The following is a 19,704-nucleotide window of genomic DNA, read 5'->3' as shown; positions in this document are numbered from 1 at the left end:
CTCTCTAAGGAACACAACATGTTGCCTTCCTGCTGTACAGCCTAGAAAAGTGCAGCACTTCTGCAGATTTACTAGCATCTCTCATCATGGATGACACCCTTAATCTACTGTAGAGGTTTTTAAAACCACCCAGTTACTATAGCAATAGAAGCAATAAAAATTACACCCATCTGGCTCAATGAAGTTTTTGTGTGTAATTAAATCAGAATCACAACAGGTGTTTGCTACACACACAGGAGTCAGTGGAAACAGCTTGTTCACTGGTCTTCTTAAACTGTAGGTGCAATATAAACGAATACACCTAAGGTAGTTTAGCAAAGAAGAGGAAATGTAGTGTAGTCACCCAAAACTCATTCCCAGAGTCTCCAGCCTCCAGACAGCTTGTGCTGAAGCCTGTTTCACCACATCTTCGCTAGCACAGTTTGCAAAGGCCATCAGGCTCGAGCTAATTCAGGCAAAAATACACATTCTGCAATCACGTATTCTGCATGAAACACTGGGTCAAGTCAGAGCCAGGAAACGGGGCGGGGGAGGGGGCGAGGCGGCTGTTGTGGGGAGAAGTGAGCTTGCTTTGGTCATTGTGCTGGAATTGCAGGATCCTGCAAACCTTGTGGGAATGCCATGGTCAACCAGGCTGGCAGCTCTTGCAGCTTTGCCAACACCAGCCCCTCTGCAGAGCAGAGCCAGCTGCTCCTGCTGGTTCACAACATGCAGAAGGGACTTTCAGGGATCATGTTTAAGGCAAGCATGAAACACAGGGCTTTAGGAGGTTTTATCCTGTATAAAGGACAATACTAATGCTTAGAGAGGGAAAAAGGGATGTGCACTATGAATGAATGTCACAGCAAATAGCAGTGATAGCTGTCTGCTCACAGAACAGAGAATCTGGGGCATTTCAGTGCAGGTTTCCAGTTCTATTCAGAGGCCAGAGAAAGAAATTCTTTATATGTCCTCTGAAAAATAAAAAAGAGATCTATTCAGGGTTTTGATTTTGAAAAAGATCAAAGTGTTCTATCTTATTTTCTGAAGTTTTCTCAGTTCTTGGTATCCTCATATAAGCCTTAGAATTATGTTCACCGACATCCCTTTGTATTACAAGGCACATCATTGTCTGCTGTGGTACAGTGAAGGTGCTACACCACAGGCTCCCAATAAAGAGCATCGTGTTTTTAACAATAATGCATGTGTGGGCTAGGGTGAGGAAAAGTGAATGATAGTTAAGATTCCACAAAATTTTTTATAGGATCACAGGATTCTATTGATTAAAGCCTAGTTCAGGCTGAAAAACAACTCAGGAGGTCTCTAGTCCCATCCCCTGTCAGAGCAGGGTCAGCTCTGAGGCCAGACAGTGCTGCTCAGGGCTTTAGGCCATCTGGGCTTGAAAACTTCCAAGGACAGAGACTGCACCACCTGTCTGGGCATCCTCCTTCACTGCCCTCAGGAAAAATCCTGCATCTAGTCTGAACATCTTTTGTTTCAGCCTACATCTGTTGGTTTTTGTCCTTCCACAATGCACCACTGTAAAGAGCCAGCTCCATTCTCATGACAGGGTAGAGTAAGGCTGCTGTTGCATGCCCCCATAGCCTCTTCTCAACCTGAACAAGAACAGTTCCCTCCCCATGGCAGACTATATTTGTATACAGAGTATTCTTGTACTGAGGGCCTGTTGTCTAAAATTGTAGGAGGCTGTAATCACCTCCCTTGATCTACAGGCTACACTCCTGTTGACACAGCCCAGGACAGTCTTAACCAGCTTGGCATGCTGCTGACTCAGGTTCAGTACACTGGCTACCAAGACCCCAGGTCCTCTTCAACAAGAATTTTGAAAGGAACTGATAGAGTTTTAGTGGGTGACTTTCCAGATTTTCCAGAATTCCCTTTAGTTCCCTTTAAACTTTTTTGTTCCCAGTAAGTTTATGGCTTCCACGCATGAACTTATTTAAATCTTTCCGTATTTCTCTGTTGATAGTCATGAAACCCCCAAACAAAATAAAGCAGTTAAGATCAATACCAATTTCTTTTTGTTTTCAGCTCTCAATGGGATCTTTCTACTGCTGGTCCTGCTCTAGCCCACAAATTAAATTTTCTTGAACATAAAAAGGTAAATTTATCAGTTTAAGAATGGGTCTTAAACTGCTATGAGCACCTGAGCATAGATGCTTTTGAACAGGCTCTCATGACACTTTGTGGCCATGGTATAGGTCTGTTCAGGTTTAGCTGGCTAAGCCACACATCAAAAAATCCCAACATTGACTTCATTGCTGAAGGAGACTCTGTGGTACACCAGAAGAGATCTCTCTGTCAAGTCCAGGTTTCTTTGCTTGCCTCTCTCCAAATGTACTGCTAATGCAGTAGGTTCCCAGCAGGTGCTGGTAGTACGCTATCTGCTTTGCAGCAGTCAATAAACACTATCTCCTCCAAGGCTCTTACTGACTTCACCACAGCTTGACATCTCACCTCTCCATGTCTCACAGTCCTTTCAGCTCAACCTCTCCCTGCAAAACCTGAGCTAGCCCCTAGTAGCTCATGGCAAATGCAGACAATCCCATTGCCTTATTAAACAGAAACACTTTTCTCCCCATGATCTTCTTTATGTAGGAGCGCCATGCTGTTTTGCAAAGTCAATAAACCTGCTCTCTTAGTGTCCACCCCCCACCTACCTCATAGCTTCACCCCTAGCAAGGTGATAGTATGTACCAGATATGAAATTTAATTTTGGAGGCAACCGTCAGAGATTATAAAATCTCAAGAAGCTACATAACAAATCATGAACCAAACTGAAATCTCAGTATTGCATTAGCATATTTGATCAGACAGTAAGTCAAAATTACATGTTTTAAAAAGATATTACTGAATTTCTTACCTGCTAGAAACCATTAATTTGAATGATCTGTGCAGGGTAAAGCCTATGAATAATTCAACCCTGTGAACAATTTGAATTATCTGCAAGTATAAACACTCAACTGGTTTAGTAGCCATGTATCTTTTTCAACCAGGGTTACTAACCAAATGGATCATGCCAGATCATCTTTATCCTTCTCTAGCTAAGCGTAAAGGATGAACTCAGTCAAGTTGTCAGTCTTTACATTTAAACCTTAACATTTCACCTCAGGTACTAAGAGCACATGTGTTATCCTCTACATTCTTTTAAACTCACATTTTGCATCATTGGTTTGGTAGTCTTACAAATTTAATGCTTATAATCAGCTGTGAAAAGCCATCTAGCAAAGATCAGTCTCTGCTCAGAGGAAAAACTCCAGTGCACTATAAATACACCTGACTCCTTACCCATTTGGCTGTTCACAGCATTTGGGAAACCATGGCTCTTTTATGAGAATATGCAGCTATTCCACTGTAGCCAGTGAGCTTCCAGCTTGCCTAAATTAATGTAGGAGACAAGTCCTGCATGGAGTTCAACAGATGCAGCTCTCAGTGCCAGCACCATCTGTAGTGCTAAACTACAGCAGTGGTGCAGCTCACTGACATTCTCATTTTAAATGAGAATCAACATATTGTCTCAATTCCCACACTTTCCTCCTGCTTTGGGCAGTGTTTCATTAATATAATGGTTTACGTGGGTTAGTTTTCTGCAATGACAAAAAAGACCCCGACTAGGACAGCAGTGGTGTGTCAGCAAATGGCCTTGTAGCTGTGACGCGTAATGGCAGCCTCCATGCTCACTGCTGGGAAGGATCTATTCTATGCACCACATCACTCTGAAGGGCTGTGCTGACTGAAGAACGAGACCAGAGTTACATGAAATTATTTAGAACTGACTGGCAAGAGTGCAGGATCCTGTAATTGAGGGGGAGTTACGAGTCCTCAGCATGGCTGAAAGCAAAGCAACATGTGGCTCTACCACGCTCAAGGTGAGGGGGCATTTGACAGAAAGGATGACCTGGGATTGCTCTTTGCACTAGCAAGAGACTTGCTTGGGAGAGCTGTATCAATGGACATTCTGCTGGAAGTGGGTTTTTGCTAATGGAGAGTGGTATGTTGATAAAAGCAAAAAACCCCCGAAAACACAACAAAGCAAACTTCCCTAGAGCTTTTGCAAAGGCATAAAATGTCCTCTAGAGAAAACACATCTTTAACAGATATTAAACCAAAAAAAGACTTCTAAGGCGCATCTCTGAGGATTCATCCCATCCTTCATCTTTCACAAGAGGAACAGAAAAATCACAGGCAGACAGGAAATTCCTTGAAATGTCCCCCAGGTCACATAGGAGATTTGACCTCACACTTCTAAGTCAAAGAACAAAAGGAAGCTCTTTAAATAACCGTATTTAAATTGTTTTTGCACCCTCATTTTGAATCTTTAAAAAGGAAGATAGAAACAGCAACTTAGAACATCTTCTGCATAGTACCTTCTCATGAATGAGAAGTTTTCTTAGAGATAAACAATTGATCTATACAAGGAATTGAAGTATCAGTGAAGACTTTTGGAAGTTTTTTTAATTCAGTGGCAGGAGGCCCCTAGGTCTGTCACCATTAAAACCCAGTGAGTCACCAGATACACACCTTGCTTCTCAAATTCTTCAAAGAGATTCAGGCTGGTAATGCTTGGGCCTGTGAAGATGATGTAGTTCTTCCCAGAGGCGTTCTGACAAAGGCTTTTGGCCACCATACTGTGAAGCTGTGGTTTGTTCTTCAAAGCATCCAGCCCATCAGCACCACTCCCTTCTTTGAGATGGACATAAATCTTAAATGAGAAATGGTAAGAAAAGTCAGAAGGTTATAAAGAACCCAGAGCGAGCAGATGCAGTTCCCGACATACCTGCACAGCTCAACTTGAGACAAGCTGAGAAAGCAGCAGATACTTGTTATAAAATGCTAATTAAAGGTCCTTTCAAGGGGCTGTTGCTTTTAAACCAACTCAGGTTAGCTGGCACAGCTACCAGTAAATACAGCATCCTTCACCTCACTTCTGAGGCTCCTGTCATTGTTGTGCAGTTTGAACATTGTTTGTTTGGCAGGAAAAGACTCCAGCCATAACTGGGATTACATGTTGTACTGAATCTGCATAGGCTTCACTGCTGCCAGCAAAAGGAGAGCATGGGAACTTCAGTTTCAAGAAAGGCCAGTGTACGATGACCAGAAGGAAATGGCCCATTAGCCTTCTCTGCACTAATATTCAGATTCAGGTTGGCAGTAACCATCGGGCTGTGACACAAGTGTGTGTGCACCTCCATAAATGAGCAAAATGCACTCCCAACCAGCCAGAACACCCTCATCAAACTCTCCAGGCACAGTGCTAACACTTACATCCTTTATGTAGATGCTGATTTGGATACAACCCACCAAAACAGCTTGAACCATGTAGAGGAAGAAAACGTGTAACCCTTAGTTTGTACACAAGCCTTCTATTTTATTTCACTGACAGTATTTTACAAGCACAACTTTCACCCAAGTTCAACACTTAATAAGCCAACTAAGCATCCAACCCTCATCTTGTTCTAAGAGCTAGCAGAAATAACCTGCTGGAAAGAGAAATGGGAAGAAGCAAACACTGTACTCAGTTAATCAAACACTACTGTAACACCATGGAACTTGCAAAGATTTAATACACAAACAAATGCAAATTTTCAGAAAAACTTGCCCTGGCCTGCCTTTGTGACTTTGGCTCTGAAATACTCAAAACTTTTATGAATTACAGAAAATATTTCCTGTCAAAGAAAAAGCTGAAACTTGTTCAGTATTCAGGGGCATGAAGATGTAATTTTACCTTGGTTTTTTGGAGTGATGTATCCACAACAACTTCGTTAAATTTGTTTGGGAGTTCAACCATGCAAAACATACAGTATTACTTTTCTGTATCGCTTATTTCTCTTACCAACGGACACTGTTACAAATGAAAATTCATAGCAATCCTCAGAGAACAAAAATGCTCATGTTTGCAGTAGTGCTCCCAGTAATTTGTAACTCAGTGATCTTGGAGAAGGACAAAATTCAATTAAACAGCTTCTCCCTATTTTAGATGGTGCATGCCCCAGCACTGGTATTCTGTGTAATAATCCCTAGCAATTCATTCATCATGAAGAGACCTCAACAGTGTGTGTTACACACGAAATTTCTGGGAAATTAGACATAATTTTGAAGGAACTGACATGCTGAAAACAAAGTTGGTGCAAGGAAAAATGCACACTAATTACAAAAAGTAGAGTGTATATTAAATGGAAGTCTTAAATACATCATTTATCACAAAAAAAAAATTAAAACCCCTTTTATTGATAGAAACAGCTTCCAGATGAGGACAAAAGCAGCAATGTTTGCAGACTCCCTGATTCTGCTCCACTTGTTTTTGAAAGCTGTCAAACTTCTCCAATTCTAAGGCTGAGGACTAGCTAATTATGATAAGTCATTTAGGTTATTAATCAGAGCTCCAGAGAGCCAGTGGAATGCATTCAAAGAACAGATTGTTCCAAATTTACAGCAAAGGTATTTCATGATTATTGGCAACAAAATTAAGATTAGGTTACTAGTATGTCAGCACAGAGACCACAGATCAAATCCTCAAAATCTACAGACAGGGCAGTGGAGACAGAAGATGCAGACAGATTAGTTTTGACCTTGGATCAGCAGATGAGCTGAAAACAAAGCAGGAATCTCTCTAAGTCTATAAAAGTGTCTTACACCTTACCTCCCCGAATCCAGTAAATCTTAGAATCTCTCCTGCTCCATGCTCACTCCGTGTTCCTTGTAGAGTGCTGCCCCTCCAAGGGACAGTCCTCTGGCACTGCTGGTCCCTCACTGTGGGCTGCTTTGTGTCTGGAAGCAGCTACTTTTAATAGCATGCCCACCAGGCACCTGTCCACTGAGGTAGCACTACTTTCATATGAGGATGCTACACACTTCAGAGGTTTGGTTAGCAGAATTCCCTGTGCACTTGGCTTTGAATCTCAACCCCCCTTGCTCTGTTCACTTTCCCAGCGCCCTTTACTCAAATGTTCATACCCACTGCTGAACCTTTCCTCCTCCAATGTTAAATATAACCCCTTTTTTTTCTCTCCTTGGGCACTTCGTTGCCTATCCAACAACAGCCTTTGTTCTTGGCACAGTGTTTCTTGTTTTGGAGAAGCATCATTCAAAGCTTTATCGTGCCCAGCTCTATTGGGATGACGGGTGACAGCAGCACAATGTTGGAAGGCATTAAGGCTGCTGTGAAGGCATAAAGTGGCTGTGTACAGGTAACTGGCAAACGCATAGCTTCAAATATTTTTGCAAATACCTAGGATCCCATATGACCTTTATTTTCCCCATCCAGCTTATTTCATTCTACCTCAACCCATTAAGATCCTCCCTACTGAAGCCCACAGCATTCCCTCCCTTTCTGTAATGCATTAGAAGTGGTATTTAAGAGTCAGGAATCTGCAGAAACAGCACACATTGCCAGATTGGCTGTTAGACCTTCACATGCACAGTCAGAAACTGCTCCCCCAAAATGTTTGTTAAACCATTCACTAGACCTTCTGTTTTGTCCTGGGACATTAGAGTTTTGTGCCCTTTCCATATGCACCAACAGCAAAATATCATCAGAAGTACAGGCTCAACCACTGTTGCTGGATAACAGATGGGAGATGCTGGCACCAAACATCCTCTGCTTCTGTGCATGACAGCCAAACCAGTGCTTCTTGAATATCTGCAGAGATCTCTCTCACTGTATCTTTTCTAATGGCTACTGGTACATTTGATCTACAGCACTAATTGGGATAACCTGTGTAGATGTGACAGCAGCTGTCTTGGGAGGTGACTGTGGGCTGAAGACATTTAACATGCAGTGCTCTCTGTATTCATTCGTCAATTATTTGTTGAATATCTGTTGTTTCTCAGAACAGTGACACACGCAATTCTGCCATCTCTCTATCTGTGGCTGCCCTACTGCACCAGATACTTTGAATCCAGTATGTTTTCATTACCTTCTTGTGGAAAGTTCATAAGGTCTCACAGAAACTGAGTAAAAAATGGAATGCTTAGGAACAAAAGCTACATCTTGACTGCACATTTAAGAGAATGTGCCCTAGAAACAGAAATATTGGTGATTCTGCTCATATTCAAAGCTCAGATGGCATATTGAAAGCACTTGTGAATAGCACATCCCAAATATTCCACCTTCATACATAATTGAAGCACCCCAGGGTACAATTCTCAAATGAAATAGATGACATTTGGAAGAAAAAAAAGGGCAGAGGTAGTAATAAACAGAAGGAAGATTTTGAAAGATATATTGTGCAAAAATGTTTCACAAAGGGCAGATCCTAAACAACCACAAAACAGAAGCCATGTTTTTAGATGACACAGTTATAAAAGCAAGAGAACAAAGTAAAGTAGTCATAATTTTTCGATCCTCAATAGCTATTGAAAAAATAACTTTATTTTTTTCTACAGCCAACCCACAACTGCACATTCCTAGCACTACTTTCTAGATCCTGCCTCAATCCCCTCTCATCTTAAACCCTACCTCTAACTGTTGCCATTACCAACACTGTTGGGAGATTCTCCTCTCCAGTTTCACCCTAAACCTGCTGCACATCATACTCCCTCCTTCTTTAATGATCTCTTCCCAGGCAGCTCTTTTCCAGCAGATGTTGGCACCAGTGGTGGTGCTCTTACCAAGACCAGATCTTTTCATTTGTTTGAGTCTCTCTTCATTTTCTTCCTGCTACTCTAAAGTCTGCTTTCTAAAGGGTATGCAAGAACATGCAGTTTTCCCAACCTGCTCCCAGGTAGTTCCTGGTGTTCCTTACAAAGTTCTTTACTCGGTCCCCTTCTTTTCTCCCTCTGCATTTTCTTTTGAATGATTTCAATCTGCATGAACACACACAGATGCAGCTAACATCTCTGTGCTGAGGACTGACAAAAGTCTGTTTTACCTGCACATGTTCTTCAAAGTTTCTAAAAAGATCTTTGTGAGACTGGCAAAAAGATGCTGGCAGAGTTGACAATGCAAGTCATATGGCTTAAAGCTCTTTGCTTTTCTTTCCATGATTTCTTGTTGTTTCTTTGTCACTGTGGGTACTACAACATCTTACCTGCATGGCGGACCAACAACTCATGGACCAACGAATGCAGATTTTGCTCTGTACCTTCTCCCAGGCAGCCACATCTAGGCCAGGCAGACTCATTATCGCTAACAGCTCCACATAAATCATTTCCTATTCTTTCAAATACCTAAGAACTGCCTGGCTTTCCTCCCAATTACTGCAATCATCCTTCTTTTCTTTGGCCTTGCTGAAATGTATTTTGACATCCAGACAGTGCTCCACCCCTTGGATCACTTGTCTAATCCTTTGCTTTGACCACGTCAGCCTTCTGCCAGTTCCCTCTTCTTTGCAGCATCAAATGGAAATGGGGCTGGAAAACAGAGACAGGCCTTCATGGTTTAGGCTTCCCTGTTGATCTCTTCCTATACCATGTCAGTATAGTGACTCCTCCCCGCATTTGCCCTGTGAAGCCAAGCATCCAACAACCAGTGTCAAACAAGCCCACATTTGCACTTTTCCATGCTGCCCTTCTGACTGGTTGGAAATCACCACCATCTCAGCAGACCTCTTTCCTTTTGCTCTTCAAAACCTTTCCGAGAAAGGATGCAATCCCCACAAGGCAATTGCTAATCAATGCATCGGTCCTGCTGCTTCTTAATGCTGCTTTTCCAGGCTCCCTCTGTGTAGCCCAGCTCAGGTCCATGACTGAGGCTTCACTCTGGTGCCACATAATTGCACAACATTGGCTCAGATTTTCTATGAAAATTATTGTTGAGCTGTGAGAAGGTGTGTAAGTGAGGAGGTGTAAGTGAGAAGGTATATAAGTGACGCAAGGCAAGAACAGTATAAACTATCAGAAATGCTGTAACTGTTGAGAGGATAACACATAGCAGCTCAAGGAGGAAAATACTTACATAAAAAGGGCATAAAATCTTAAGATAAACCCAAGAGATGACAAAACACTGACATTGAGGACCCAGTTCATTTCTAAGGAGGAACCACAAGGCTGATGACAGCCTGGCCTGTGCAGGCTCACCAGGAGTAGGGTGTATACTGGTACCTAGTAGTGTGTTAGTCCCAGATTTCTGCCATGTGCATTAGCCAAGAAACACTGCTGCACTCAGCCTGCTTCCACAGTTCTCTGGGCAGCCAAAATGTGTCTGAACTAAAGAGATTTGCTGTGGGAAGCTTAAGCCTCCTTCTTGCACTTAGATCCCAAACTTTCTAGGGCAAAGATTTTTGTTCTGCTCTCCACACCCAGCACAAAGGGATGGGATCCATGAGGGGCACTCCTATGGCAAACCTATGAAGTGCATAAGAGAGGAGGCTCTGGTGCTTTTAGTCTGCTTCCCCAGGCAGAGTTTCACTGAGTGAGAACAGCTGCAGAAAGGACACAACTACACAGGTAGTTTTATTGTCATAAACTCCAAGCAGCTCAGATGGGAACTAAAAAATAACTTTCATTCACACCTGAAAATAGACACTAAGACTGTATGCAAACTCTGACAGAGATCTTTGCATTAGATCACATTTAGGTCTGGTTTTCCTATTCATTTAGAAACATGGAAAGATTGTAAACTCCATAAAAATGAATAGGTCTGGCCCAACACACATCTGCAAGAATACCTTTCCATTTAACACTGGTGAGCAAGAGGATAACTGACTTTCAACTGAGATCTGGGATTCTCACATGCTGACACTACAGAACCACATGCATTAAAAAGCTGGAGCCAGATGGAAGCCAGAGGAAGAAAGTAGATAGGATTTTCCAGCCACCAGTGATTGACAAATGAAGGTGATCAGATTTCCTGGGATCCCCTCCCAGACAAAGCCTGACCTTGAGAACCTCCTCAAAGCACCTGCTACATCTGTGTGTTCCAGATGCAACTGTTCCAGCAATAGAGGAATTATCAGGACATGGTTTAAAGAAATGCAAGGGCTCAGACTAATCTCTAAACAGAACTTAAACAGGCCGAAACACCAACATTTCTGAGCAGCTTATTAAACAAGTGCACAGATGGCTAATTCTTCTGCAACTCTGACCTTGAAAACAAAACTGACTCCAGGTTTTTTTACCCCTCCCTTTCCCATTGACTGAATGCACTTATGTGGTGTGTTGTAAAATTATAAATTCTTTGGGGCACAACCTCAGTTTCTCTAAATTCTGGAAGTTCTTACTCTGTAAAGTCAATAGGGTTATGTATTTAAGCTAGCTGTAGCTACCCTGTCTAAAATTAACTACAGCATTTACTGTAGAAGCATGGTGTTTACACTGTTCGGGGTTTTTTTCCTGTCACTGAGAGCTCTGCCAATGATCTGTGGAGCAACCTCAGACATCTCCCCTCAGTGAGACTGCTGCTCTTTGGGGAGAGAGCCCTTTCTTACCCTCTCAGGCAGGGGCCACCCCGCTCCAGGTTTCACTCTTTAAACGCGGCTATCATGCAAACTGCTGTTTCTTCAGGACCAAGACTCAAGCTGCTGAAACACAGTAGTTTTCCTTACCCTGTTCTGACTCATCACTTCATGGGAAGCAGTGGAAGGTGGAAACTCAAAGTCAGTCCCAGCACAAGGACCTAAAGGACTTCATAAATCTGAGTAACATTGCACAGGGATATTAATGAAAATGAAATGCATTATTGCAAGAATTTTCTGCCAGGGAATAAAAGCAAGTGCAGAGCCCATATATTTTGGGGGGCAGGGAGGAGGTGTGGGAAGTGAAAAGTGTCCAGTATAGCCTCAGAAAATAAAATTTATCTCAATGACTAGGAAAGTATATATGCATGCATGAAGTAATTTCTTCCTCACCATGATACCCGCTTTTTTAAGCAAATAATTACGTTGATGAGCTAATTCTATTACTGCCTACCAGAGTGATTAATATTGTCTGATTGTCTCTTTGTAGTGCTCTTTACCATCTGCTACTGCCTTCCATCTTGTTGATTGATGGCTCTGTGGGTCAGGGACTGTCTTAGGGTTACATTTGGACTATGGGTCTGCGCTTCAGGATGAGGCACTATGGGAATACCTTATTCTGTCAGCTCTCCATGTGCTGGGGTTCACCAGAACCCTGTGCTTTCTTCACCTGCAAATGATCAGAACACCTTCTTGTGCAGGAGGAGCTATGCAAGGACTAGGCATCACTTAGTTACTCATAACCATGCTCATTCCTTTTGAGCCACACAAGAAATGCAGAGAGCACATGATATGTCCCACCAGGACAAAATAAATAGCCCTGATAAGGTATTTGGGAATTCTCTTCATCATTTTTTGATGAGCTATATTGCTATATCTAAAATAAGAAAGAGCCCTACCAATCATATTCATGAACAATTTTTATAATCAACTATTCCAGATTTTCAGAGAAAAAGAAATAAGAACTGACAAAAAAACTGACACAGCTGGAGTTTTGATTTACATAGTATGACTTAATATTTAAATATACGCTAAGCAAATAGTCTAAGAAAGATTTCTAATCTACTTCAATAATTTAAACTGCAATCAAGACATTAAAATATTGGTTTTAAAAGTGTCTCGGTGTTAAGTAGGGAAATAGAAGTGCTAAGCAGTATATAGGGAAATAGATTGGAAAGAAACAAGAAAAGCAAAGAGAAGATGGAACAGAGAGGGACACCTGAAGTCCTGCAAGCTGTGTTTGTTGTCCTCCCTGAATTAGAAAGAAAGAAATTAGAAGGCCCAAGCCCTCTCCCCCAGCAGCTGCTGCCACCTTGATGTCCAGCGTCAAGAGCAGATGAAAAAGGCAACAGTATCAGGGCAGTTTTGCCATCCACTTTGCCAAAGTCAGATCTCCTGAAGCCCTTCTGAACTCTCTGAGAGGTTTTGTTCGTGTTCCCAACTGCGGCAGACGTGTATTTACATTGTTTGAATGATGTGTCCTTCCTGCATGTTCCCACTTGGCCAGCTGACCGTGAAGAGATGCTCAGCAACAAAGCTATTCACTGCAACGAGATGCTCTGCTTGAGATTTTCTGAAGCAGAGATATAATCTGAAATTGTGCATCCATCTTAAAACAAAGACTTAACTGTCAGGGTGCAGTCAAGTTATCTGGAGTACAGAAGACAGAAAAGTAGTCTAATATTCATACATTGTTTCTATTATGAATATATAAGCCTATGCACCTTATGTCCACAAGCAGCACTTGGGTTTTATGCCACTTCTGTTCCATGAATGGCTTATTGGGCTAGATTTTTAACCAAACACCATTTCCTTAAAAAAAGTAAATGATGAGCCATCAAACAGAAGTGTTTACTCATACCCAAAAATGTGATTCAGAGTTTTGTTCACAGAACAAGCAGGAACAGGAATTTGAGCAGACAAACAGCTGAAACTCCTAACATTAACAGCTGACCTGTGAGCTGAGTTCACAAAGTAACTCATCATGTGGCATATCCATTCTACATTAGGAAAACAAACCAACCAATCCCTTTCATTGTAGGAAAAGCAGCACACTGGGAAAACTAAGGTGTTTCCTCAAATGGAGATTTTTTTTAACATCAGGCTTATGATTCAGGATTGGAGGACCTTGTTTTTGGCCAGGAGCATCACAATCTTCTTGAGGTTCCTTCCACTCCTGAAAACCAGTCATACATAGCTCCGTCCTCTCTTCCGTCTGGGCTGGCTCACCTTTTTATAAATACATATTATTCAGATTTTTGAAACTGAATTATGCTGATTTATGAAGTGTTGATTGTCCTATTTTATCTTGAATAAAAGGACCTCAATGCCATCACATGGAAGCAGTGAGGGAGGGAATTCACCTGGACAGTATTACAGAATGTCTACATGTTTTGAAGTAAGTGCTGCAAGGTTTTTCCAATGGTTGGCAGGCGATAGACAGGTCAGTCCTTAACTATCAGACAACAAGTCTTTTCTTCACGATGGCAGCTTCACAAGAGATGGAAAGGAAAATGTGTACATGAAGGGAAAACACTGGATTTTCTTCTGGTTTAGATCAATTCTCTCCATTTGCTAAACATAGGGAAAGAAACAAAACCTCTGTTTTAAAACCCTAAATAAACCAAATAACCACTGAAAAAGTGCTTTGGATTCTGCAAGACCACTTGTAAGCATGACACATAAATGAACATAGCATTTCAAGCATATCATAATTGAAGATGCCCATCCTCCCCAGATTAGGTTTTTCCATTTTAGCATGAAGGCATATTCTTTTTCACGGTTCCCTAAAGTCCCTTTCAACCCAGTCATTTCAGCACGTTGATAACGACAGCCAAGTCATGGAATGAATATAGAAGGCAGCTGGCAAGATAATCCTGGACGTCATCCGGATGCAAGCGAAGCATGAGTATCTAATTCATTAAGGGAGTGGGAGGATTAGGGTGGTGCTGAGCATCTATTCTGTTTAATTTGACATTCCATTAATTTAGTCTCTCAGTGGACAGGACGGGAGGTGCAACATAATTATAGCTCAGAATCTGAAACCTCTGGTTTGTCTGAAGACTTATTAGTTTTGTGGCAGTTGGCTGGGGGGAGCATGGCAAGAGAGATGAGCAGACTTTGTGCTCGCTGTACCCAATACGCTTCAGTAATAAACTGCGTGTGGGACTGGTGAAGTTCTCCTTGGAGATCAAAGACACTGCCTCTATATAGCAAATGACTTTCTAAGAGCCTTGAGAGCAGAAACTTCCAAGGATGCTTCACAAGGTGAATCTATTTTGTATCAGAGAAAACAGCTGCTTTAAAATTTAGATGGAAGATGTAGGATCCTAAGTTTCTTCTCAGAGTGAAGAGCATTGCTGAAAACACAAACCTCTGTTCCCAGTGAGCCTCTTTTCCTGCACAGCTAGTCAAACAGTCATAATGATTCACCAACTAAATTCTGCTCTGAACAAATGTTCAACTGCAGCAAATCCACAGGCCCTGTTCTGACATGCATTCAGTTTGAGCAAGCAGTGTGCACATCCTACCTCTGAACCACCACTCTGGAACATGCGGGGGACAACCTTCTCACAGGAGCTCTTGGGAAAAAGAAATATTAGAAAACATCTGCCCCTTCATCTCTAAGTAACAACATAAATGACCAGATTTTTCAAGGGCTCTCAAAATACATCAGCAATTGAGGAAGCTGAGAATTTGAAAAGAAGTTCCCAATGCCTTATGATAATAAAAACAAACCCTTCAACATATCTCTCACTCCAGCTTACATCTCACCTTGAAGTCACACCAGATTTTATTTCTTTGATAGAGAGGTAGATGTGTGAAAAGATAGGTAATAGGAACCCCCACAAATATATTTCTCACAGAAAAATTGACATCTTGATACCGTATTGATTTAGTCTATTGGACACCGTTGGCTATCACAGTTGCAGTGTCATACTTAGGGAGAGAGAAAAGCTGATTCATAAAAAAATGACATAAGTCACAGTACTCAGACATTCAGATAAACTTAGGATATACAAACAGACAGACCTTTTAACTGCATTTCAATGTAATTAGCTGAGGGCTGGCAGCCAGATGGACATTATCAGAGACAGAAACTCTCAGTTAAATCATACAGCAAACAAAGTATCAGGAACTTGTCATCACTGTCCGTTGGGTCTCGTATCCGCAGGAGTCAGAGGCCTCCTGCACGCAGATTGTAGCCCCCAGCAGGGTAACGAAGAGAAGTGACTGTTACCCTTGGTCCTGCAATACATTTAAGGGCCTGCTGGAACTGAATCATGACATTTGAAGAGGTAAAACCCACCTGGCAGATGAAACCAGTGGACGAGCACTGCCGAACCCAAAGACTGAATTTCCTCTTTTTCCTCTTGCGCAGCTCCCTCTCTGTGCAGGTAGCAATGAAAACTGGATCCTCATCAATCAGGGGCTCATGTAGTACCTGCAAGTGGCAAGAAAAGAGGCAGGGAAAGAAATAGAAGAATACAAGATTGCTAAAAAAAAGGTGCTTTAACTTCTTTCAAGGAAATACAACCCTTGCACTGTGCTTGTGTGCATCACTCCAAACAAAGAAGCAAACTCACTTCTGTTTGATGCTACCACCCAACAAAAACCAAAGCCTGGCCAAGCACACTCCCTTATGGATAGCTGCTCTACATGTGGTTTGGAAACATTGCAAGGCACAGCTCTCATTTCTTAGTATCAGCTACAGTTCAGCATCCCTCCAAAACGATGCAGGGGATGGGGCAGGGAGAGTGGATTGTTGGCAGCATCCTTCTCCAAGCTTCATCATAAGCTTCATCTTGTTTGGCAGAATGTCTTCCACCCAAACATCCCCTACAATATGTTGTAAAGTATGTTCCTTGGTTACAGCAAAGGAAAACACATAATAAAGAGAAAGAGAAGTTAAGGGAGAAAAATGCTGCCATTTAAAGAGGTGGTGAAGAGACAGAAAATATTTTTCCTGGCAGCAGCAGCAGCAGCAGCTTCAGGGAAGTCTCTCTTGCCTCAGGAGCTGAAAAATTTGACAAAAGGAGACAAGTATAAAGCACCAGAGGCAGGAATAGAAAAAGGTAAGGCAGACTGGAGCAAGTAACGAAGACCTGTGAAAGTGAAGCAGTTTCTGCATTCTGCATCCAGATGCTGTAAGTGGTTCTTGTAACTGTTTCGTTACACTTCTCTCCATTAATTCACCAGCAAAACTGTTAGGTATCACACTGTGGAACTCACCTACAGAAAAGTACTAGCAGATGCCCACAGCTCACAGGCAGCTGTGCATAACATACACATACCTGACTGCATGATGTGTAAGTTGCCTAGCAAGCCACTTGTGAAAGTACAAAGACTTGCTAACTGTTGAAAGGTCACAGCTGATAAATGCTGACCAAATTCAGACATGTACATCTAAATCAGAGCAAGTCACTGCAGGCTCCCCTCCTTGTACACGAGGGGAAGGCAGTCCCAGCAGGCCATAATTCATACCCTTGTAAAGATGTGCAAAATAGTCAGATGCGTTATAATCTAAAGGAGTCTATTCTTTTCCAGTGACCATCCCTCCAGGAAGCGGGCTCAGATACAGGTATGAAGAGGCTCCCATCCTCAGATGAAGCATTTCCACGCCTGCACGTGTGCTACTTTTGTGCACATCCATGCAGTCAGTGGCAGAAATGAGAACAAAGCTGCACTAAACCTGGGAGCGATGCTCGTAGGAGAGATGTGGTGGGTGAGCAGTTAAGCAGCAGAGATGAACAGCTGCCGGCCTCATGAATACAAGATGTTTGCTGAACATCACTCTGTCAGCCCAAAATAGGCACCCATGCCCTCCCCACACAGTGATGGCTGCACACTGTCATTTATACACACTCCACTTAACAACTCATGAAACATTCACAGGACCATCTGAAAGCACTCTTGTGAAATGTTCAAATTATATACCAAAACACAGATGTGAGCAAGGAGAGCTGCACACAAAGATATTTGTTCTTCCAGCTGCAGCTGCCCTGAAGCCAAATCTTCCTCTCTCAAGGTCCACACAGAACACAGCCCTTCCTATCTAAAGACCATCTGGGGCATTTCCCACTTCCGCCTCAGAGGATTCTGACAGTATTTTGCAAATATTAAACGTGCCCTCATTCACTTTTGCCTTTCTGCCTCTCATGTGCAGAGGGAAGGAGCACATCCTTTGGGATAGGGTTGGATACACAGTTAAGAATTTCTCAGCTTCTGGAAAGGCTCTCTTACCTGCCAGATCCCACTGAGTGGTGTGGTTCCACAGTTATAATCTCCCCTGCTGTAGGATGGAGAGCAGCAGAAAGAAAAGACTGTATAAGCATCACCTTAGGACATCTTTTACCCTCTGTCATTAGCTCCTTTCCCTCTGCACCACAGCATCAACTCTCCTCACAGCAGCTCTACTGCGTCCTGTTTACCCTTCACACTCTTTCTGCCTCCTATGACACAGTAAGGCCTGTCAGCCTTACATTTAGAAAGCAAATCTGAATATTTAAAACCTCTCTCCATCTTCCTTTTCTCCCTGCCCATGCTCAGCCCTGCCTTCCCCTAGTAACCAGAGCTTCCCCTCCTTTGTTCCCCTGTACTGAATGTAAATAATTTCTCTGTAAGTTCCTACTCAACTTCTGTGAAGAGGGAATAAAAATGTGAACAGACTAGGGCTGTTTGCTGCTGCTGCAAAGAAAAAATGTGGACAGGCAAGGAAAATGAACTGAAAACCCTGGAGCTTGTTCTTCCTGCTTCCTTCAGAGAGTGGGGGACAAGTGTTGTCACCCCTCCAAATGCAACCACTGCTTCAACAGCTGTAAAGAACTTTGCAAACGGGGCACTGTACGGGCCGTGCCTGCTGGTGGAACAGCTGATCCCCACCTTGTTTTCAAAGCAAGCAATTTGTTGCTCCTGGCACTGACATGGTGTTTTTAGGACAAAAGTTAGCCCTGGTGCTACTGGCCCACCCTATTAGTTTGTTCACCCTCCTGCATTCTCAGTCTTCTTGCTGTTCCTGTATCTCAAATCCATCTATTTGCCAAATCCTCATGCAAAGTGGTATTTCCTCCCTCCCTATTCCCCATTCTTGCTGTTGCTGCAATATACGCTTTTACAGGACTGAGCTTACTGCCTCCATGGCATATTCTTTCCTGCTTCTCATCTTCCTTGATAAAAATCTACTTTCAGGCTTAATTGACTCCTACACATATTCCTGGCCGCCTCTTCACAATCTTTTTCTCAGTTCCAAGTGCTGCCCTCTTCCTATTCTGACTTCCTTTGATGCAAGATAGCTTGTGGATTTCTTCATAGAAACCATCCCCATTCTTTTCTCTCGGGGTCTAAGAAGCTCCTCATCTAGTTGCTTTGCTCCCCCACTGCCATCACACTGCTTTCTCTTTTTCTCTTCTCTTCTCTTCTCTTCTCTTCTCTTCTCTTCTCTTCTCTTCTCTTCTCTTCTCCTTTCCTTTCATTTCCTTTTCTTTAATTTCCTTTTCCTTTTCTTTTCCTTTCCTTTTTCCTTATAGTAATCCTTATCCCTGCGACATCGACCTGCCAAACTTTCACTCTTTTTCACACACATTTGCTTTCCCCTCAACATGTATTTGCACTCCAAATGTTGCAGAGGCAGGACTCCAAGATGGGACTCTATCAACTGCTCCATCACACAATATCTTTCACTCACAGAACAAAACAGATAGCCACTGCCAGGAGTGCCTTTCTTTCTTCTCCATTTTAGATCATTTCCAATGCTTTTTCCATGCCAGAATTCCACCCATCCTGCTTTCACCAGAGCCCAAACAGGCTTGTAGACAAATCCCCGAATCACTATGCCTTTTGTACATGGAATTTCTGGACTCCATACACTTAGATAATGAATCAACTTATCCATGAGACATCTGCCCCTTAGATCCATGGCCATCCACAACACAGGCTGTCTCTTCAGCCTGTCTCCTGGAGAAGCTCCCTCAGCTTGCCTTGTCTCTGGCTTTTGGCGGGTACCACCCAGTTGCAGAGTCCCCGGGTAACTGCACCTTTATGCACACAGTCATTCCTCCAGCTCATGCTTCTGCCTCTTTGCTCCAAAGCTCCTCCTGTCTAATCTAAATTCTCTTGCTGGTGTCTGACATCTCTGCTTGCATATCTAGCTGTCAGTTCTGATTACATTACGCTGCATTTGAGAGCATCTCCCTTCTCTTAAGAAACCCTTAGTATCTCCTTTTTTGGTCATTGCAGACGTCCCTGTCCTCCTGCTGCAGATATCACTGGCTAGTGAATCTGAATGTCAGTCTTTACCTCCTACTTGCAAAAT

General features: G+C 42.6%; 1 protein-coding gene across 1 annotated transcript in view; it reads right to left on the bottom strand.

Annotated features, from left to right (window-relative positions):
- Positions 1-19,704, bottom strand: part of PGBD5 (piggyBac transposable element derived 5) — a 72,288-nt gene that overhangs the window by 17,603 nt on the left and 34,981 nt on the right. The window contains exons 3-4 of the mRNA XM_042025227.1: positions 15,703-15,837; positions 4,522-4,702 (exon numbers count right to left, since the gene is read on the bottom strand). Of these exons, the coding sequence (XP_041881161.1) occupies positions 4,522-4,702; positions 15,703-15,837 (316 nt within the window). The remainder of the gene's footprint in view (positions 1-4,521; positions 4,703-15,702; positions 15,838-19,704) is intronic.

The sequence above is a fragment of the Corvus kubaryi genome, unplaced genomic scaffold (assembly GCF_017639235.1).
Source record: "Corvus kubaryi isolate FWS band 111438036 unplaced genomic scaffold, C.kubaryi_AGA036_p1.0 37266, whole genome shotgun sequence".
Lineage (NCBI taxonomy): Eukaryota > Metazoa > Chordata > Aves > Passeriformes > Corvidae > Corvus > Corvus kubaryi.
This window is presented reverse-complemented; position numbering and strand designations above follow the sequence as displayed.